At 42.0% G+C, this 23,574-nt stretch overlaps 1 protein-coding gene across 1 annotated transcript; it reads left to right on the top strand.

Annotated features, from left to right (window-relative positions):
• The first annotated feature begins 308 nt into the window (after positions 1 to 308).
• ANGPTL5 (angiopoietin like 5) lies at positions 309 to 21,430 on the top strand. The gene is made up of 8 exons (XM_074981694.1): positions 309 to 408; positions 4,471 to 4,618; positions 5,726 to 5,829; positions 8,268 to 8,361; positions 9,341 to 9,441; positions 12,885 to 13,005; positions 15,089 to 15,274; positions 20,088 to 21,430. Exons 1-8 carry the CDS (start codon positions 310 to 312, stop codon positions 20,405 to 20,407), a joined length of 1,173 nt encoding a protein of 390 aa, XP_074837795.1. The 5' UTR covers position 309; the 3' UTR covers positions 20,408 to 21,430.
• Positions 21,431 to 23,574: the final 2,144 nt, after the last annotated feature.

The following is a 23,574-nucleotide window of genomic DNA, read 5'->3' as shown; positions in this document are numbered from 1 at the left end:
GGGCAACATATCCTAAGACCAGTTACAATCCTATTACAGTGTAAATATTAATACATTAGTTGTGTCATATGTAGCTACTAAGCAGTAATTGCTTTCAGGGTCAAAACATCATATTAAGTGATGTATATAAGGCTTCCGTTCTCTGAATTAAATGCATTTTACTAAACCCAGGCGTAAAAAGGATTAATGTGCTGGCTGCTGTTTGTGCTGTGAACATTCCCAAATACTTAACTCAGGACTTCATAGTGAACAATCCTTTCCACAGAAATTTGAAATCCATTCAAGAGTTTGTATTTCTTCAAGTAAAAGATGATGCAGTTTAGTGTAACTTCATTGATCTGTCTAAATATCATTTTTTTCAATGGGGGAGAGACTGTGCCAGATAATGTCAGACCCTGTTTTACTAAGGTAAGGTTTTCAATTACGTTGATTTGATAAGATAGTTAATGCAACTGAACAGAGAGTGGTGCTTTTAAAATCTAGATTGCTTTACCCTAGAAAAGGACTATGAGTTATTTCTATAAAAAGTTAAGTGTGTTCAGATAAATTAAAAAAAATGTTAAAATTTCAGCAACAAAATTAGTTCATTAACAGTGGAACACAGAGACATTCCTCTAACTGTGTCATTTGAACATTGAATTGTTAGCCATTTTCTGATTTTATTTACATGAGGATAAATCTAGTGTAGCTCTATTTGCTTCAGTAGAATTAAACAGATTTATAGCTGTATATTTGAGATGAGAATCCTACCTTTTGATTTTTAATAACTGGTTGCATGTTTGTTTTTGTTTTTACATAAATACTGGTTAAAAATAATAGACTGGCTTTGTGTAATTGAACATGGATGCTGGCTAATACCAACAGCCTGGTTGGTAGCCAGGACTTTATTTCAAGTGGTCTGGTTTTAACTGTTACATAAAGTTTCTTGCTTTGCTTTGTGATTATTTTCAGCTAAGAGAATGGAATCTGCAGTCCAAGAAACACATTTATCTACCCCGGAGACACAAGATACTAATAGTAATTACAGAGATTTCTAAAATCTGTCAGTTCACAGTCTTGTTTAATTTTTCCTTCCACTTTTAAAAAATGATAAACAGATGCCAATGAAAAACGTATTCAATATTATACCATAGCTGTGCTAGTACCAGAAGGAGGAATTTGAAGGAGGAAGAAAGGACCAAAAATGCTGTTGAAATATTTGGAAATAAATTAGGTTTTCTTTTTAAAATCCTACTGCTTGTAAGGGTTATGCTTCTGTTTACACAACATAAGAGACTATCACAATGCTGTACGGTAACAAAACAATGACATTTTAAATACCACAGTCTTTAGAGACAAAAAAAGAAAGAAAATGGAAGACAACGTTTGAAAAGTCAGATGCATTTTTTTTATTGTTACAATTAACATCCATGGTTAACGTAGCCCAAAGGGATAGAGAAAATACATTTTCAGTTTGTTTACTTTGACAGAGCATTGTGAATAATGAGTCTCCCCTGTTGATAATGTGGATTTCACACAGCAACAGGGGAATGAAAAAAGTTTTAAAAGTGTGAAGATGTTGAAATACAACCACAAAACCTTATGGGGCACTGGCTTGAAACTGTTTTTGACCTCCTACTTTGTTTAGAATTTACTAGATTTCAAGTTATTAGTGTCCATTTAAACTTTCTGCTTCAAAGGGAATTAAAGATAGTTTGCTGATGTGGTGTTGGACTGTAAATATCAGCTTAGGTGGGTAAGGTTGATTGACTTCTTAGCTAAATAGTTGAGGGTGAGCCTACCTGATGAATTTAAATTTTACAGTAAACTCTTTCATATCCGGCAAGCCCAGGACCAAGAGGTTGCTGGATGTTCAAGTATTCCGGTTAATAGAGAGCAGCTGTGGGGAACACAGGCGGGGGTCAGTGACACCCCCATAACAAAGTTTAGCTCCCCCCACATTCCAGTGCCAGCTCCTGCTCAACTGCTGCCCCTATGTTGGTGGTGTGGATGGCGTGGAGCCATCTGAGGATGTAGATGGGAGCTTGAACGTGGCCGTGCCTCATGGGGAGCCGCTGTGGGCAGCGGACACTAGGCAGGAGAGCAGAAGAGCTGGCCAGTTGCACACACGTGCAGCATGGAGGAGTGCAGGGCAGGTGCTGAGTGGGCTGGCCCCTGAGGGGCAGGGAGTTGCTCACACACTCAGTTCTGCTCTCTGGCAGACTAAGAAGAGGAAGTGGTATCATGGCTCGGGGTTTGAGAGTTATGCCAGGTATTTGAAAGTTCCAGTTGATCAAGTACTGGATAAAACAGACTTTACTGTATGTAGTACTTAGAGTGGGACTACAATTATGAGAAATAAGGGATAATAAGCCTGATGCGCTGCTTCTTCATCTCAACATAAATGGTTTTGTTTAAATTTGAGGCTTGACTCTGCTGACAAGTGCTACTGGATGTGGTACTTGCAATATTGTGAGCAGTCTCATTAACTCATGGCACAAGCTGTAAGCCTAGCAGTATTTGCAAGTTCAAGACTTTGGTTTACAATGCCAGAAGGTGGAAGTAGCTCACCAATTCGTGCCAGTTCTTAGAAACCTTTTAAGATTGTTTTAAAAAGTGTAACGTACTTCAGGCTCAATCATCCGAGGGGCTGCTGAGCAGGAATACTCCGCAGATCCTTGCAGGACTGGTCTCAAACCTCTATAGCAGGGGTCAGCAACCCCTGGCATGAAATTTTCATTGGCATGTGAACTGGGAGCTCAGTCCCGCCCTTCCTCCCCCATGCAGCTGGGAGGTTGCTCAAAGCCATGCCGCCTGTGGACTAATAAAAGACTAGCTAATGCTACCAACCACCACCTAAACGGTAAAGGTCTGCATCTTAATTTAATCATTAGTGGAGCTGTTGTAAGTAGGACTATTATGATGTGTCTACCCAGCAAAGTTATTTTGGAATAACAGCCACTATTTCAAAATAACTTTGTTTAAGTGTCTTTACCAGTGGTTCCCAAAGTTTTCGGCATCACACACCCCCACTTTTAATTTCTGAGAAACCCTCACACCCCCCGTCTCTTTTTTACCATGATCCAATGCCCTTTTTAACAAAAGATTAAATTTATAATTTAAAATAAACACAAAAACTTGATATAAAATGTTATTTTAAATTAAAAATAAGCACAAATAGTTTTTCTTGGCCCCTTGTGGGTGTCTGGTGCAGCCCCAGCGGGTTGGGTGCCTGAGCCCTGTACCAACTCCCAGAGGTGTCCACACCAGCTGCCCACATGCCCGAGCCCTGTGCTGCCAGAGCCACCCACCCAAGCTGACTGACCCCCGCACTGCCGGGGCCAGCCGCGTGGCCGAGCCCTATGAGCTGCCCACCTGAGCCCCACTATCTGCCTGCCCAAGCCCCTCTCATCCCCCAAAACCAGTCACTGCTAGCGCTCTGTTCTTACCCTATGTCCCTCCCCGTAGCCAGGCAACCCCAGCTCCCCATCTAACCCCATCCTACTCCTTCTCCCCTCCCCCCACAACCCACACTCACTCACCTTTGCAGGAGGCAGCTAGCTCCACAAGAGCCTTCACTGGCTGTCTGCTTTTTGTAGCGGCTGCACCAGGTTGCCCACGTAAAATGGCAGAGGCTAAGAGCCAGAAGCAAGGGCTGGCTCTTTCTTGAAGTGGAGAAATGATGGAGTGGGAGGGGTCTGGGTCACCTCATGCCCCCCCAGGATTTCTTCATGCCCCCCCCCAGGGGGCCCATCCCACCAGTTTGGGAAACCATGGTCTACACAATGCAACCACTATTTTGAAATAATTTCAAAATTATTTCAAAATAGCAGTAGGTTTATTTTTAAATTGGTAAATCTTATTGTGTGAGGAATAGCATCTATATCAAAATAGATATTTCCAGTGCTTTTCTGGTGAAAATAAAAAAAGGAGGAGCGGGTACTCAGCTGGCTACCTGCCTCCCCTGACAATCCTGCAGCTGGGGCTACCAGACTGCTGGTACGCCATACAAGAAAATACTGGCCCATAAAAAAAGCACTGACTATTTCAAAATAGGATCTGTGTAGATAGGGAATAAAGCCTATTTCAAAATAAGCCATAGTGTGTCCAATGGCTCTATTTTGGAATAGGCTTGATTGTGTGTGGATGCTCTATTTTGAAATAGCTGAGTGCTATTTTGAAATGAATTTTGTGTGTAGATGCATTACTTCAAAATAAGGTATTCTGGAAAATCTCTTCCAGAATAGCTTATTCCAAAATAACACAGCTGTGTAGACATAGTCTTAGTGACTTTAAAAAGTATCACCGGCACTTGGACTGTAAATAGATGTCAAAGATCAAATTTCAGCACTCTGCCTTGGAAAGGTTACTGACCCCTGCTGTATGGTCTGCTTTCAGTTACTTACTGGCAGTTATTGTCTTTAATATTTAAGAAGAAGACACAAAGGCAAATTCAAAATATAATCTGTCTTCCATTATTCTGTGTAACAGGGTACTCCCATGGGCAGTGCAGTGGAAACACCACCCAAGACCATGGAGAAAAATACACCAAAAAATATTTCAAAACAAAAGGAACAATGCCTTGTGCCATGTGATGTTCAAGCTAAAATGTTACGAGGAGAAAAACATTACATGTGCCGTATGTATTCATTAAGATAAGTCTTTGGTTTGACAACAAATTCACTTATGTTCTGTGTATCTCTAATAAACTGTATTTTCTTGGATTCTTTCCAAGTATGTGGGCCAGCACCACACCTTGCTACTCAGATTGGGCACCAGGCAGAGGATTTACTGATGGGCATAAAAGTGCTGAGACAGTGGTTGTACTTTGTGTAGGTACCCAGGTAGAAGAGGACTCCTTGTGCTCTTTCCCCTGCCTCCTCAGACCCTGCTGCAATCTGCCACAAATTATTCTAGTGGGTCTCTTATCTTTTCCTGGCCTCTTTTAGCATGCCTTATCTATCTCTCTGTCTTACATTTTGGTCTAGTGGCATGTGAACAAAGCCCAGAAGCACAAGTGCTGGTAAATGAGCAAAAGATTTGAAGCTATGGTGACAAATCACTTTAGACACCTAGCTGTGTTTCATCATTTACCTATCTCATAGAACTGGAAGAGACCTTCAGAGGTCATAGAGTGCAGTCCCCTGCCCTCACAGCAGGACCCACCACCAACCCCAACAGATTTTTTTTTTTATCTATTTGTCCCAGATCTCTAAATGTCCCCCTCAGGGATTGAACTCACAATCCTTTAGCAGGTCAATGCTCAGATTTGCATTTGTATATCTAAGGGATCATTCCCACTGGTACCTCAGAATGGTGTAAGAAGATGAGATTCATCCTTGGACAGAGGGCCTTTCTGAGAGTCCAGATCTTCTGCTAAATGGGCGCAGCTCCACTGAAGTCAATGGGGCTCTACCAGTTCATGTCAGCAGAAGGCCTAATCCAGAGTTTATGTATCAGTGAAGTCTCATTTAAGCACTCTAAAATAATATATCTCCAGTGTTCATTAAACTTCATAAAATGAGTGTAACCCCAGAGGCACTGAGGCCACTGGCAAGGGAGAGCGAAGTGTCTCCTCTACAGCCTTTGCTGAGAGCCAGCTGGCTTTTAGCTCACACAGTAGAGCAGATGACTTTAGGCCCCTAAGATCGCGAGTTCATTTTAAGCTGCCTAAATTTAATGCTTACATTAGGCAACTTAAAATGGTTGTACAGTTTTTTATATTGTGTGACAACATCTTTTTTAGGAAATTTGCAGAACTCTCTTGTTGAATATGCAAGAAGTACAAAAAAACTGGTAAGAAATATGATGGATGACCAACAATCATCTTTGGATTACCTTTCTAATCAGGTACCAATTTTTATTTAGAACATGAATATTTCCTTTTCATTTAGGGCACACATTAATAGTTATTGTGTTACTGAGGTAAATCTAAGTATCTATGGCATGTAAAACACTACCATTCTGCTTTGATAGTGTCTTATAACCACTGTGCACTCACTTTACATAGATCTAAGGCCCCAGACCAAATCCCTCTGGAGTTCACTGAAAAATTTCTCATGACTTACGTGACAGTTGTATCAAGTTTGAAATGATTACTGAAATACAAGACAGTGGAAAACTAGGCAATCAGCATGGCCTGAAGCTATGTAACATGCAGAGAGCTGGTCCTAGGTGTGGGTGAGCCAAAGGTTGTCTGGGGCTGCCAATCTCAAGGGGCTGCCAAAATGGACTGGCTCATGTAGGGCTGGAGCCAGCAGGCGCTTAATGCAGGGGGACGGGAGAGGGGCAGGGCCGGAGCTGAGGGGCCTGGCAGCCAGGGCATGCTGCGAGTGGCTGGGGGTGCAGGAGGGTGCAGCAGCCAGGAGGGCACAACCCCCCTGCCTCCCCTGCCTGGTGGCCCCCATTTGCCCAGGGCCACCAATTAGTTAGGACTGGTCCTGTCCTGTGTTATGCTTAAAAGAAGCACATGGGATCTTTTTCAGGGGGAGAAGGCACTATGCCACATTTATTAAACAAGATAAGCAAAGCAGCATATGCTTACACACACACACACACACCCATCCTGCTGATGTTATAGTTACCAGTCTGTTGCCCACCCTGATCTACTGGCCAGATAAATCAGGAATGGGGGCGTTGAGCCAAATTGTTTCTGTCAGGACTAGTGCTCCACGTTGTACCAGGGCAGAGCCCAAAGACTCAGGCAAGACATCCCATTCTTTATAGGGTTATTCTCTCATACAAATCCATGGCTATGTCTACACTAGCCAAAAACTTCGAAATGGCCATGCAAATGGCCATTTCGAAATTTACTAATGAAGCGCTGAAATACATATTCAAAGCCTCATTAGCACGCGGGCGGCCGCAGCACTTCGAAATTGACGTGGCTTGCCGCTGTGCGGCTCGTCCAGATGGGGCTCCTTTTCGAAAGGACCCTGCCTACTTCAAAGTCCCCTTATTCCAGTAATATTTCAAAGTGCCACAGCCACCTGCATGCTAAAGAGGTGCTGAATATGTATTTCAGCGCTTCATTAGTAAACTTCGAAATGGCCATCTGCATGACCATTTTGAAGTTTTTGGGTAGTGTAGATACGGCCCATGTGTTTCACTTTATCAGGCCTTACTCAATCCCTCAGTGTTTCAAACAGCACCTAGCATTTCAAACAGTGAAACACTGCCCAGCATTTCCAGCAGTCCCTCTGGGTGCGACTTCATCTGGGTGTTGCCTTGCATGTGGATGGCTGGAAGGTGTTGGTCTCTTGGGAAAGTCCTTATCCATTCTTCATCAAAAGGGGTGTCTGCCTGCCACTATGAGGTAGTCAATCTGCCTTGTTTTGGTTTTCCCTGAGTCCTGGTCTCCACCTCTGATACTCTAGGTATTGAAGGTCCTTTCATGTCCATTCTCTCTCTCATTCACACACACAGGCACACATTTACATAATTTCAGCATGGCAAGAACAAAGAATGTGCTCTAATAGTATAACAAAATCTACAAAACTATAAGTCTACATTATCTATTACAAACAAGAAGTCTTGTGGCACCTTATAAACTAACAGATATTTTGAAGCATAAACTTGCGTGGGCAAAGACACTCTTCGTCTTTGCCCATGAAAGCTTATGCTCCAAAATATCTGTTAGTCTATAAGGTGCCACAGGACTTTGTGTTGTTTTTGAAGATACAGACTAACTCGGCTACCTCTCTGATAATTATCTATTATAATTGCATCACTATGCATCATAGAGATGAACTACAGAACATCTGTGTCTACACCTACCAAAAACTTTGAAATGGTCATGCTAATGGCCAGAAAAAGAATACTAATGAGACACTGAAATGCATATTCAGTGCCTCATTAGCATGCCGCCGGCCGTGGCACTTTGAAATTGCCGTGTTTCGCTCCCGCGCAGCTTGGCTACATGGGGGTCCTTCTCGAAAGGACCCCACCAACATCGAAATCCACTCATTCCTATGAGCTCATAGGAATGAGTGGATTTCAATGTTGGTGGGGTCCTTTCAAAAAGGAGCCCTGTATAGATGAGCCATGCAGGAGCGAAATGCAGCAATTTCGAAGTGTCACGGCCAGCGTCATGCTAATGAGGTGCTGAATATGCATTTTAGTGCCTCATTAGTATGCTTCAATCTGGCCATTAGCATGGCCATTTCAAAGTTTTGGTAAGTGTAGACGTAGCCAACATCAGTATGAGGGATGCAGCAAGTCTTAAGGAGTCAAAGCTTAGTATGCCATTGTGAGTGTATTCCACCTCTTGTTTGCTTCTAAACTTACAGGTGAGTGAACTTATGAACAGGGTCCTTCTTTTAAATGCAGAAGTTCTGAGAAAACATTTGGATCCACTTCCTTACAAAGCAGTTCAGTCTCATGGTAAGGGCTTTTTTTGTCTGATCTTCGTATTTTCTCCATTTATTTTTACAAGTGTCCTGATAAGGAAATGAGACAGGCAAAGTTAGAAAGGTATGGGATTTATAAAAGCTACTTAGAAATGTTTTGTACTGCACAAGCTTTGGAAAATTTGTGAATAGTTTTAAATTTTTAATTTTGCAAAAGTATTTGGATTCTTTGTGAAGAAAACTTATGCCAGATGGATAATATTTGTGCAAAATATAAGGTGTGTTGTCACATAGGGCCCAATCCTCTGAGGTGCTGACTCCTTTCTGAAATGGGAGTGCAGGGTTGTTCTGCCCATTGAAAAATGCTGCTTCCTTATTCACACTTGGTGAAATTCATGCCTGTGCATCTGGTCAAGCACAAGACTTGAGCTGCACTCAAGTCCTCCTTGTGTTGATACTTCCAAGGAGAGGAATTTCAGTTCTAAGCAGCCTCATTAGCTTTCATGAAGCTGCTTGCTTGAGTAAGTCAAGCTGGATTTGTCCCAGTACTTGCAAGTTAAATATTCTTGATTGATGGTAAGATTGAAATTTTTAAACTATAAATCTATAAATTTAAATCTTTGCAGGAGGTGGGTCAGAAGTCACTTTACATAAAGGAATTTATCTTAAAGTCATCACTCAGGCAAAGGTTCCATTGACTCATTGTGACCTTTGGTTGAGTAGCATCTGCAGAATCAGACCCATGGTGTGCAGTTACAGTGCTAGCTATAGTTAGAAAGATCAATGGCACCTAATTATTTTTGTGTGGAAAGTTCCTTTTTCTCTATCTCTATTCTCTGACTATTCCATAGAATTCACATTTTCAAAATAAATCTCTGATACAATAATTTTATATTTGTTTGATAAAAAAATTTGAGATTATTCATTCATTGACAGCTAAGTGCCCTCCTTTTGTACAATGTATATTTATTACAATGTTTAACCTATATTACACTGAGTAATTTGTTCTGTAGGACTGGATTGCACGGATATTAAAGATACCATTGGTTCTGTTTCAAAAACTCCAAGTGGTCTGTACATAATTCATCCAGAAGGATCAAATTACGCTTATGAGGTAATAAAATTATCTCACATATTGGGCAGACCTCTTGAAAATACATGTTCAGAATATGTTCAGAATTTTTAAAGTATTTTCCTTTGATATTTTTCACTGTGTAAATTAGAATTATATTCAAAGCCATCTGAATGGCTCTGCCACAATTACAATTTTGAAAATTTTCCCAGTCCTCCTTCCTGTCTTCCCCACTGAAAAGCCCCTCAAGATATAGGGCCATATTTTCTCTTGTCACATATTCTGTCTTCTCTTTTACACTGATGAGCACATGGAAGAAAACTTACTATCAAAGGTTATGTTTACACTACATGATAAAGTCAATTTTAAGGCAGTCAGTTCGATTTCACAATGTCACTGTCTTCACTGTGAATGCCATTAAGTTAATTTTAGGGAGGGCTAAATTCAATATTGTTACACCCACAAAGTGAGTTGGCATTTGAATTTAAAAGGTCAAATTAATGCTAGTTTGGAAACGCCATTTCTTTAAATCAACTTTATTAGCCTCCAGAGGTTTCCCATGTGTATTCCACAATGTCCGCTCTGGCAATGTCTGCACTGGATATAACAGGAGAGTTTGAGATTTTTTTCAGTGCTGGCACCAGCCCCTGCCCCCACTGCACCATGTGGTGGCTAAGCTCTGGGGGTCATGCTTATATTGGAGCCTGAGAACTTCTTTCTTTATTATCAGTGCAACGATCACATCTACCCATGAAAAAATAGCCCCAACATGGGGTGGTGGCTTCTTCCCAGCAAAAGATATAGTAGGAGAGGCTGAGATGTTTTTTTTCACTGCTGGCACCAGCCCATGCCCCACCACACCACATGGCGCCTGGGCTGTTGGGGTCATGCTTGTATAAGAGGTCGAAAAACTGCTTTTCTGCAGTTCACATTTGTACAGAGGCAGTGCCCCGCAACTTGCAGACACCATGAAGTCATGGTCTATCGACCGCACAACCACACCCCATGACTAGCACCCAACCTAATAAAAGCACATGCCTGTGGTGCGGTGCAGACCTTGCTGTCAGACTGCATTATGTCCTGGCTTGCACACAGTGAAGGCTCCAAAGGCAGGAAAGATTTTTGGGGGCTGCCTGTCACCGGAGGGAAGTCTCCCCCCACACAGCAAAGATTTCGGGGGCTGCCTGTCTCAGTGGAGGGAGGAGGGGTCCTATTGCTGTTAACATCCTTGCAGCTAAATGTGGTGGTGGGAAATATTTGAAAAATATCTTTAGTGTACACAAGCCCTGACAATGTGTGAATATGCCAATCTTTGAGCCAGGTTATACTGGGGTTCTAAAGGTTTTGAATAGCAGAAGAATGTGCATCACATGATGTGGTCTCCCCTACTGGGGGAATGTGATTTTACATATATTGGCTCAATCTCTATCATATCCAACAGCATCAGTTTTACTAAGGGTATGTCTTCACTATCTGGAAGATCGATCTGATCAGGGTTGATCTTGTGGGGTTCGATTTTGCGTGCCTTGTGGGAATGCTCGAAATCAAACTATCAGGGGTCGACAGTCAACCCGTGTACTCCTCAATATTGCAAGGAGTAAGGGAGGTCGATGGGAGAGTTTCAGTGAGGATGGCCAGGTAAGTCAAATGTAGATAAGTCGATTCCAGCTATGCAATTTTTGTAGCTGGAATTGCATAGCTACAGTCAACTTTAACGTCTAGTGTAGACCTGGCCTAAGGCTATTTACTTCCCATGCCTGGTGAGTCCTTCAGTTAAGAGTCCGTGATTCACAAGCATCATGAACAATACTGGAAAGGGAAAAAACTTAATGGCTGTGTCTAGGCTAGCTCCCTACTTCGAAGGGACCATGGTAAGTAAGGTGTTGGGAGATTATTAATGAAGTGCTGCACTGTGTATGCAGCACTTCATTAAGCTAATTCTTCCCCGCAGCAGCTTCGAAGTACTGGCTCCCATGTAGCTGCGGCTCACCTGCTGGTACTTTGAAGTGCCTGGGCAACTTTGAAGTCCCTTTACTCCTCAAAATTTTGAGTAAAGGGACTTCAAAGTTGCCCAGGCACTTCGAAGTGCCAGCGGGTTAGCCGCGACTAAATGCAAGTCAGCACTTCGAAGTTTGACACTTTGAAGTTGGCGCAGGGGAGAATTAGCTTAATGAAGTGCTGCATATGCAGTGCAGCACTTCAATTGTAATCTCCCGACACCCTACTTACCATGCTCCCTTCGAAGTAGGGAGCTACTGTAGACAAGTCCAAAAAGAAGTTCTTTGAAAAAAATAAATTAAGAGGATTGGTAAGAAGCAAGGAGGAAAATGTACAAAATATGGATGAAATATTTCTTGTTGCTTTTAATGTCTGTATTCAATTTTGTTTTGCTGAAGTAGAAATGTGTAACTATGGCTACGTCTACACTAGCACATTACATCTAAGTAGCCTGTTTCGACGTAAGGACATCGAAATAGGCTACTTTGACACGTATCGTCTACACGTTCTCCAGGGCTGGTGCCGTCGACGTTCAATGTTGAAGTAGCAATGGAGAACATTGAAAGGAGCTGCCCTGGAGGAAATGCAGAGCATCCACACACAAAAGTGGCTCCCAGTCGAAATAAGGGGCCAGCAAAGCCCCGAGCTGCTCCCTTAAAGGGCCCCTCCCAGACACACTCGGCCTGCACAGCACGAGATCCATGGAGCTGACAACTGGTTGCAGACCCTGTGCATGCAGCATGGACCCCCAGCTGCAGCAGCAGCAGCAGCAGCCAGAAGCCCTGAGCCAAGGGCTGCTGCGCACGGTGACCATAGAGCCCCGCAGGGGCTGGACAGAGCGTCTCTCAACCCCTCAGCTGATGGCTGCCATGGAGGACCCCGCTATTTTGAAGTAGCAGGACATGGATCATCTACACACGCCCTACTTCGACGTTCAACATCGAAGTAGGGCGCTATTCCCATCTTCGGATAGGAATAGCGATTTCGATGTCTAGCCACCAAACGTCGATTTCAATGTCGAAATAGCACATGGCGCGTGTAGACATGACGCGTGCTATTTCGACGTGCTGGCTACTTTGAAATAGCTGGCTAGTATAGACGCACCCTATATGTTCTTGTGCATATATGTAATTTTGAACATTATGAATACACACCTTTTGCAAGATATTTCCAATTCAAACTGAGATAAACACCAATGTAGCAGAATATTTCCACTAACACATATGATAGTATATTTGTTCATATATATGTGGGTCGCTTCTACTATTTCAGAATTCTCTGATCAAGACTTCCAATCACTTGACAGGTAGCACAGAAAAATCTTATAATATTATTGGTTCCAATTGTTTATCTTAGAGTACTTTAAAAGGATGTTATATTGTAAACTTTGAATGTCCTAGTTTTTAAAAGTTATTTTCCATGTTGCAGCTGCATTGGTAACTGATTCATCAGAGGCTATTCACTCGCCTTTCATATTTCTGTTTTAGGTTTTGTGTGATATGGATTTTAAAGGAGGTGGGTGGACTGTGATTCAGAAAAGAACGGATGGGGTAATTGACTTCCAAAGGAATTGGTCAGAATACCTAGATGGATTTGGCGATCTTTCAGGTATTAATTTAATATGTTCAGGAGATAAATGTTCTCAAATTTCCAGATGGTAAATGTACTTCAAGAGTAAAAAAGGGCTTTGGACCCAACCTGGCTGTCCTAATGCTGGTCACACTCCTGTGATGGGCTCCCCCAGGGTGCAGTCTGGAACTGTGGTACCACTGAGCTTTCTGTCTCACCAGCCTGGGCTCCCTCTGACACTGGGCTGCAGTGACACGTTGCAGACGGCTCCCAGTCCTGCACTCACACAAACCTTTACACATGCTGTGACCCACACAGCGGCAGTTACATGAAGGTGCCTCCGCAGTTTCCCAGTCTAGCACTGTCGAGCTGTACCATCTTGCCCTGGTCAAAAGCCTGACTGATATAAATTTATTATGCAGTCTGCCCTGGCCTCAATATGAAGAGTAATATACACAAGTCATTGTTAAATGAGCTGAGATTTTTCCCTAAGCAATTCAGTCATACTGCACTGTTTTTAGGTAAAATAGAAAATAGCTTTATTAACTATGGACAGATTAAGTGATTTATAAGTGACAGATATGCAGCCTAAAGAGTATTATCTAAGAAAAAGAATCTACTGTTTTTGTTCTTATTCCAGTTGTATTTTTTCCTGATGGAAAACCCAGTAAAATTTCACCCACCAGTTGCAAGTGTCTGAAAGTCATAAGCAAATGAAACATACCCAAAAATGGAAGAGGAAGATACTTCCTTCTTCACAGGATTACCAATAAAGATCACAAATTTTCAGCTTCAGAAAACAATCACAACCCTGCTAGCCAAGTTTTCATGGGCTGAAGCTCATAAATGCCTCAAATCTCAAACATGTCCTCATCAAGAGAATTTGAGATTTGATGTGCTACTATGAAGACTGACACTGGATTATGTGTGGCCATGCAGACAATCCACCCCATTTTTCAGATATCTGCAATGTATAGTGAAGACAGTTCTTGCTTCTTTGTATATCTACACAACTGGCTAACTGGCACCACCGCCCAGGCTAGTGTTGATTTAGTGGGTCTGGTGAAGACAAGTTAAGCTGTCGGGAAACGCTCTTCCATCAGCATCTGTACTGTACCCATACACACCGACTCTGAGTGCCGTGGGTCTGGAACACCCATGGAGAAAAATTAGTGGGTGCTGAGTACCCACCAACAGCCAGCTGCATCTCTATCCCTTTCCCCCCAGCCTCTGTCACATGCTGGTGGCCCCATTGACCAAATCCTCTCCTGCCCTCTCAGCTCTTCTAGAGTACCACAAACAGCTGATCTGCAGCATTCAGGAAGCTCTAGGAGGGAAGGGGAGGAGCAGGAAAGAGTTGTCCTCAGACGAGGAGACAGGGAAGAGGCAAGGCAGATGTTTGGGGAAAAGGGTGGAATGAGGGTGAGATGGGAGCAAAAGCTTGAGGGAAGGAGTGAAATAGCAGCGGGGTTGGGACAGAGGGTAAATTAGATCTACTCAGGCTACATCTACACTTACTGGGAATGTCAACAGCTGTTATGCAATTTTAGATACTCCAATTGTGTACCGAAAATCGATTTTGCAGCCATCAACATTGGCCCCTATCCTCACTGCAGAATGCTGATGGGAGCGCTGCTCCCACTGACATTCTTAATCCTTGCGGCTCGCAAGGAGATAAGGGGTCGACATTAACCCTGGAATGTGTTGTTTCGCTCATGTGCGAAACAGCGCCCTGGAAGATCAAATAAGTGTTCAGTCTTCCCCAGTAAGCGTAGATGTAGCCTGACAGTGTTAGAGTAGATCAGCCATGAGTAAGGGAATGTGTGCAAGAGAATCCAGTTCATGGATTTTCATGATGAACTAGAGAAACTTCCCTGTCAGACTAACCATTTTATTCATTAGGTAATGAGCTTTCATGGGAAAGACTCACTGCTTGCTTTTTTTTTGTGAAGATACAGACTAACCTGGCTACCTCTCTGAGACTTTTCTCCTCTTTCCTAAGCCTTTTAAGTTCCTTTCAACCAGTATAATAGCCATTACTTTTGGTCCAGGAGGGGAAATAGGGTGGAGAAAAATGGAAGATATATAAGTGTATGTGACTTATATTATCTTTCTTTTACAGGGGACTTTTGGCTAGGACTGAGGAAAGTTTTTCATATAATAAATCAGAAAACAACAAGTTTTATGCTTTACGTGGGCCTGGAGTCGGAAGATGACACATATGCCTATGCAGCTTATGACAACTTTTGGCTAGAGGATGAAGCATGTTCTTTTAAAATCCATTTAGGGCGTTATTCAGGAACTGCTGGTAAGACTCCTCTCTTATGTATTAAAAGAAGTCTGTCTAAATACACTGGAGATGATGAAACATTTAATTAGGATAATATGAAAAATGTCCATTTCTAATTTGTGTTTTTCTGTAAAATAACAAATTATTTCTCTTCACTTTGACTACATCTACACTTCAGAGATCTTTTGAAAGAAGCCATTCCAGAAGATCTCTTCCTAAGGAACTTTTTTCGAAAGAATGCATCCAAAAAAGCAGATTAAAAGAGTGATTTGCACTTTTGAAAGAGAGCGTCCACACAGCCCCCCGCTCTTTTGAAAGAATGCACCAGGGACAGAAAAATCAGGTGCCATGAGGACGGCTCTTTTCAAAGAAGGGCCCTGAGGTGTGTCTACTCACATTTGCTTTTGAAAGAAGCTTTCGAAAGAAGGTATTCTTCCTGAAACAGGAATGGAAGAGCAGTTTCGAAAGGAGTGATGCATTCTTTTGATTTACTTTTGAAAGAATGCTTTTGGTATGTAGATGCTCTGTGGGATCTTTCAAAAGAGCCCACTTCTTTTGAAAAATCTTTCAAAAGAACTTGCTAGTGTAGATGCAGCCTTTGTGTCTCTTGGTAGGCAGCAGCAGATAGCTCTTTGGTCTTTTTAACCCAATGTGCTTTTTGTGGGAAGTAGTAATCTTTATTGGTTAATGTACGGACTGGCAGTCAATAACTCCTGTCTTGTAGTGACTGTAGCTTACAACCTGACTGCCTTCACAGAATCACAGAATCACAGGGCTGGAAGGGACCTCAGGAGGTCATCTAGTCCAGCCCCCTGCTTCAAGCAGGATCAACCCCCACTAAGTCATCCCAGCGAGGACCTTGTCCAGCTGGGACTTAAAAACCCCAAGGGATGGAGAATCCACCACCTCTCTAGGCAACGCATTCCAATGCTTCACCACCCGCCTGGTGAAGTAGTTTTTCCTAATATCTAACCTACACCTTTCCTTCTTCAACTTCTGACCATTACTCCTTGTTCTGCCATCTGACACCACTGAGAACAGTTTCTTACCCTCCTTTTTAGAGCTCCCCTTCAGGAAGTTGAAGGCTGCTATTAAATCACCTCTAAGTCTTCTCTTCTGTAAACTAAACAAGCCCAAATCCCTCAGTCTATTGTCATAGGTCTTGTGCTCCAGACCCTTAATCATTTTTGTTGCCCTTTGCTGAACCTGCTCCAACAAATCCACATTCTTTTTATACTGGGGGGCCCAAAACTGGACACAATATTCCAGATGTGGCCTCACCAGTGCCGAATAAAGAAGAATAATTACTTCTCTAGATCTGCTCGAAATGCTCCTCCTAATGCACCCTAGTATGCCGTTAGCCTTCTTGGCTACAAGGGCACACTGTTTACTCATATCCAGCCTTTCATCCACCATAACCCCTAGGTCCCTTTCCATTGTACTGCTGCTGAGCCAGTCAGTCCCCAGCCTGTAACAATGTTTGGGATTCTTCTGCCCCAGGTGCAGGACTCTACACTTCTCCTTATTGAACCGCATCAGATTTCTTTTGGCCCAGTCCTCCAATTTATCGAGGTCCCTCTGGATTCTCTCTCTACCCTCCAACATATCTACCTCTCCCCCTAGTTTTGTGTCATCTGCAAACTTGCTGAGGGTGCAATCCAGTCCCTCATCCAGGTCATTAATAAAGATGTTGAATAACACCAGCCACAGAACTGAGCCTTGCAGCACTCCGCTTGAAACAGACCACCATCCAGATATTGAGCCATTGACCACTACCCATTGGGCCCGACCATCAAGCCAGCTTTCTATCCATCTTATAGTCCAAGGATCCAATCCATATTTCCTTAACTTATGGACAAGAATGTTGTGGGAGACCATATCAAAAGCCTTGCTGAAGTCAAGGTATGTCACATCCACTGACTTCCCCATGTCCACAGAGCTTGTTACCTCGTCACAGAAGCTAATCAGATTGGTCAGGCAGGACTTGCCCCTGGTGAATCCATGTTGGCTACTTTTGATCTTAGGGTCCAAAGCCACTCACAAAGGACCAGATTTTGAAAGTGACCTCATACGTTAGAAAAAAACAAGCAGTCCTTCAGCACCTTAAAGACTAACACATTTATTTATTAGGTAATGAGCATTCATGGGTAAGACCTGCTTCTTCAGTTTTTCAGAATGGAGTAGACAATTAGAATCCAGGGTTGATATAACTGGGAGAGGGGAAAGGAAGGAGGGAGAAAAAGTGCTGGAGGGGCAGTGATACTAATTGGTCTAGTGGGAGAAGTAAATTTAGTTAAGTGGGATGGGTGCCACTCCTGAATATCAAAGGTGGGGAAATTGCCCTTGTAATGTGTAAGATAAGTGAGATCTCTGTTAAACCCCAGGTTAATTGTGTCAAATTAGCAAATGAATTCCAATTCAGATGTCTCCCTCTGTAATCTCATGGTAAAATTCTTTTGTGGGAGAATGGCTACTTTCAAATCCTTTATTGAATGTCCAGGCAGGTTACAGTGTTCTGCTACAGGTTTATGCATATTCTAGCTCCTGATGTTGGATTTTTGTCTAATCATCCTTTGGCGCAGGGGCTGTCCAGTTTGTCTGCTGTACATGGTGGAGGGGCATTGCTGGCACAAGATGTCATATATCACATTAATGGATGTGCAGGTGTATGAGCTCCTCATGGTGTGGCTTATGTGGTCAGATCCAGTGATGGTGTCTCCAGTATAGATATGTGGACAGAGCTGGCAATGATGTTTGTTGCAGGGATAGGTTCCTGGGTCAGTGTTTCTGTGGTACGGTGTGTGGCTGCTCATGAGTAGTTTCTTGAGGTTGGGTGGCTGTCTGTAGGAAAGAACAGGCCTGTCTCCCCGGGCCTGTGAGAGTGATGGATAATGTTCCAGTAGAGGTTGTATATTGTTAATAATGCACTGGAGGGGTTTAAGTTGAGGGCTACCTGTGATAACAGGAGGTCTTCTGTTTACCTTCTTGGGCCTATCATGAAGTAGCTGGCTTCTGGGTATTCATCTGGCCCTGTCAATCTGTCTTTTTATTTTTCCCAGTGGGTAATTAAGTTTCACAGATGCTTGGTAGAGATCTTTTAGTTTTTTGTCTCTGTCGGTGGGATTGGAGCAGATAAGTTGTATCTTAAGGCTTGGTTATAGACAATGGATCATTTGAGGTTTCTTGGATGGAAGCTGAGGCATGTAGGTAAGAATAGTGGTCAGTGATTTCTGGTACAGAGTGGTATTAATTTGACCATCACTGATTTGTCCTGTAGTGTCCAGGGAATGGATCTCTTGTGTGAAATGATCAGTGCTGAGACTGATGGTGAAGTGCTAATTGTTGAAATTTCTGTGGAATTTTTCAACGGTCTTCCTATCATGGAGCCATAAGACGAAAATTTCATTGAGGTATCATAAGTAGAGGAGAGGTATTAGGGGATAGGAACTGGTGAAACATTGTTCTAGGTCAGCTATAAACATGTTGACAAATATCAGAGAGATATCGTGTTAGTCTGTATCTTTGAGAACAAGAAGTCCTGTGGCACCTTATAGACTAACAGATATTTTGGAGCATAAACTTTTGTGGGCAAAGACCCACTTCATCAGATGCATGTAATGGACAGTTCGAATAGGAGAGGCAGACCTCACAGAGAATGTATAGATACATAGTAGATTGGAGCAGAGCTAGTCTACAGAAACTAAGTCACTCTGCAATGGGCAGGGAAAGATGGAAGAAAATAGTGAGAGAGGCATCAGACACCAATGGGTGCTGAGCCCACAGTTATTGACGATGATGATCAGATGCATGAGTGGGGGGTGCTTTTCCAGAGGGGTATTTGAAGAGTGGTGTCCCAGTAAAAGCAAGGGCCAGACCTGACAAGGTCTATTCAGCAAGTTGGAAATGGCCCATTATCAGTAGTATGTATCAAAAGAGGAAAAAACAAGTCAGCTCAGACAGACCCATTGTCAGAGTCTAATAGGGAGATATTGACACCCAGGGCTGAGAAGCTGCTTTTGTAAGGGGAGAGCCACTCCCCGTCTCTGTTTAATCCCTGGTTGACAGAGTCAAATTTACAAATAAATTGCAAATGTCAGAGTTGTTTGTGAGGCTGTGGATAGCATTGTGTTCAGCACGGCTGAGGTTGTGTATCACATGGTGTTGTTTGTGCAACAATTCTAATTATCTACTCCAATCTGAAGAAGTGGGCCTTACCCAGGAAAGCTCATTACTTAATCAATAAATGTGTTAATCTTTAAGGTGCTAAAGGCCTGTTTTTTGTGAAGCTACAGACGAACACAGCTACCGCTCTGAGATCATATTTTAGATTCCAACTTGAAATAGCCCCCACTTGGGGGTGTGGCTGCTCAGCACCTCTGAAAGCCAGGCTTTAGGTGTCTGAAGATGGATGCCCAAAATTAGAGGCCACAATTGAAAATCTGAATCACCTCTCTTTTTTCTGTTTCCTCATCTGTTGTTTTTAGCTTTGAGGACAGAAAGCTTGACATCACATGTGTGCTAGGTGATTATTGTTAAAAAGCCACACTGAAGCTATGATCTTTTTCAAATTCTCCAGCACCTCTCAGTGTTTCCTTGCTTTCAGTAGTAACTATACCCTTCTCTCCTCTCGCAGCAGCACACAGCCATCTCTCTATCAGCTCTTTAAACTGTGGGATCATGCCCCAGTACATCACCCTGGGTGTTTACAGAAACAACTTTCTAACAAGTGAAAAAAAAATGCAATTTGCGCATTAAGTAGAGGGCTTTGTTAACGTACAGAAAATAATTATGTTAACATTTATGGCAGGTTCTTCTGATCTGTTTCACTTAGGTGATGCATTTCGAGGATACAGGAAGGAAGATAACCAGAATGCAATGCCCTTCAGCACATTTGATATCGATAACGATGGATGCAACCCAGTGTGTTATATCCAAGAGCAGCCTGTGAAAAGCTGCAGTAATGTCAGCGATAACACTGGCTGGTGGTTCAGTCAATGTGGCCTTGCAAATCTCAATGGCGTTCATCGGTTCACGGGAAAGTTTCTTGCCACGGGGATTCGTTGGGATACGTGGGCAGAGAATAATAAACCATTCAAAATTAAATCTGTTTCAATGAAAATTAGGAGAACCTATAATCCATATTTCAAATAGCAGCCTATTAATATAGAATTATAACACTTCTAGCAGTTGTGCTGGTTAATATGTCAGCATAATCTAAAAGCCTCACACTTGTAGTTAAATAATCCAGTCTTATTAAATATGTCATTTACATACAGCGCTAGCTTATTAATTGCACTTTTGAGCAATACTTAATCAATTTTATTTCCTATATGAAATTATGCCTGATGATATTATGTATATACCATATGTCAGTATAGCTCAGAGGGATAGCACCCTCACTGCTTAATGAGCAGGTCCTAGGTGTAATATTTATCATAGGAGCACAAGGCTTTTCCTATTCATTAATCACTGTTCAGATGTCTGTTACGAAATTTTCAGAAGTGTTGGCAGCATTTTAAAATGCACATCTTTGCATTTCATATTTTTAAAAAATAAAGTGACAGTAATGTTGACTTTTGAAATTAGTTTCTCTGCATAATTGAGTTGCCAAGAAGCAATCAGGAAATCTCTCATTTGCAAAATTAGCAAACCACATACATGTCATGAAGATAATTTAGAAAAATACACAATTTCCTTTATCCATCCGATTTAAATTCCCAGAGTCCTGCAACCTGTATTGAAGCAAGAGTCTCACTGACTTCAAGAGGCGCCTCATTAGAATGAAGTCAGTATGGTCAAGAATACTTTCAGGTCTGATTTGTAAACCAGGCACGCACTTCCCAGTCCCAAAATTATGGCACTGTTTAGCATTTACAGCTGCATGATTGATTTCTTTAATAATTGAACCCGTAATACGTAAAACAGACTTAGGGTTTTGTAACGGCCTAAATTACAAATTCACTAAAAATGCTTGTGTGCAGGACATGCATGCTCATCAACAGAAGTAGTAGGAATTTCAAAATATCTTTGAAACTATAATTTTTGGAACTATGGAGCTGATCTTGTATCTCTCACTCTGTACAGGTGGCTATTACATTAAATAATCCAGATGGTATTTTCTTCTGTCAGTAAAAATACAGGGCTGTCAATATTGTCAATGCAATTGTTGTTTCAGAGTTTGGCATCCTTAATGCACAAAATTTATGTCTCTGTTTTGTCTCTTTTGCTTCAGTTTAACTCAAGAGTAAATATTGTAAGCAATACTGTAAACCCAAGAAGGGTATCTGTGTGCCACATTCTCCACCACCTTGGAACTAGGGTTATCATTGACATTGGTAATAAGTGAGAGTAAAACATAATCAGTTCGGAAAGATCATGTTTTACATTTTCTTTTTGTACATGTAGCTAACTCTATAGGGGACAAGGTGTTAGGATCAGGCTCTGTAGGTATGGAGAATCAAGTCAAAATGCTAGTCATCTTCAGTACATTTTTAATTCAACCCTTACAATGGATTCTGATTTCAGTTATTCTAGACACCTGTCACACTGTATAAACACAAAACTGCACAATATTATACTTAGCTAAACAATTGCTGAAATATTATCCTAAAACACAACGTTTGTACAGATCAATTAGCAAATACATTTTGTCATGAAGAAGATTTGCTTTTTTAAAATTGATTTGGTTACAAATGGCACTAAGTTTCCCAATTATGCAATGCCGTCTTAAGTCTAATGTAATGCACAATTCATTATTAATTACATTGGTTATTATGAAAGTGGCACATGGGGTCCTGTTGTGCTATGCGCTATATACGTATATAGTAAGAGAAAACCCCTGCTCTGAAGACCTTGTAATGTAAACAGGGTTATAACAGAGGCCCAGAGGATGCCCCTCTGATTGTGTCAGGTGCAGATGAAAAATTATATTGAGAGAAACGTGATCCAAGATTTGTTTTCAGCTACTCCTGATATTTTCCTGCTTGCCTGACAATACCTTGACTCAAAAGCTAGAACTGAAGCAAAAGGAATTTCCCAACTGTATAATCCTGTCCACCCTCCATGCTACCGAGGAGACACAGGATGCAACATGGCTTAATAACACTTGGGGATAATGGTAAAATGGGTTTCCTGGGGGTTTGTAGTTAGCACACATTGAACTAATCCCTAGCAGAGTAGAGTAGGTGACCCAGGGACATACGCCCAAGGAGTCTGTTTCTCCTTCCCCCTTTCATTCTCTGCAGTAGACACAAGAACAGATGAAATCCTGCACTTCAGAAAAGTGAAGCGAATTGTAGAAATGGCCACACCTCTACCCATGGGCAAAAAACGGTGTGTTGGTGGGTGGGGTGGGGGGAGGGGAAACATGACACATGACACCATTCCAACTCAAAAAAAGCGAGAGGAGAAACTCCTTTGTCATAGTCATGAGGCGGGGACGTAAGTGGAGCGACAAAGAGTGAAAGAAAAACCCTCAGAACTCCACACTATTTGATTGAGGGAAGAAGCCCCTAATCTCCCTAGGAAGAGATAGAATGGGGATGTCTATCTACACCCTGGATCCATGACTGAAACATCTTTAATTTATATGAATGTCTACTTAGTGCCTGCCTCAGTAATAAGACAGGGATTCCCTGTAGATTTTCATTGACTCAGTTTTAAATACCCTGATATCAGGGCTCAGTGGACAGGAGCCACCCTCTGATTTCTACTGGACATTGGCCAAATAGCTTTCAGCCTTCTGTTTTCCGTTTTGGTGCTGTTTTTGTCAGTGCCCACTAGATGGTGTGAGTGTACAACCGACTTCTTTAACACTTGTTTTAGTCTGAGGGTTTAATTCATGTTGTAGTTTACTTCCCCTAAGTGGCAATTGTAATTCCTCTTTTTATACAATCTGTCAATATTCCAAAGTTATATCCTGGTTAGGTGATTATCTTTCAACATTCCTTTGTGTGCTATCCCACTCCTACCCTACCTCTTCTGTTTGTGACTGTTGCACTAGAGAAAACACAATCCCTTCTCGAGTTTCTCTAATGCAATGGACACATTCCACATTGTCCTTCATTATATCTTTATATATTAAAACTGACGCTCATCACATCTTCTCATGATAGACTGAGATGCTACTTTAAAGGAGCAAGACAATTCACACAGAGTTGTCTGATTTTTGGGGCGAACAAAATATGTACCTTATAAACAGAGATGACTGATATATGAAGACTTCTTGATATTTCAAAAATTTTTAGGTCACCAGCTCCTAATTGGTTTAAACTTACATTTGGTTTTTCCATGACCCTAGTTCTTAATTATCACAAAGC

Source organism: Carettochelys insculpta, chromosome 1 (genome assembly GCF_033958435.1).
Source record: "Carettochelys insculpta isolate YL-2023 chromosome 1, ASM3395843v1, whole genome shotgun sequence".
NCBI lineage: Eukaryota > Metazoa > Chordata > Testudines > Carettochelyidae > Carettochelys > Carettochelys insculpta.
The sequence above is the reverse complement of the archived record's forward strand: the minus strand, read 5'-3'. Positions and strand labels throughout refer to the sequence as shown.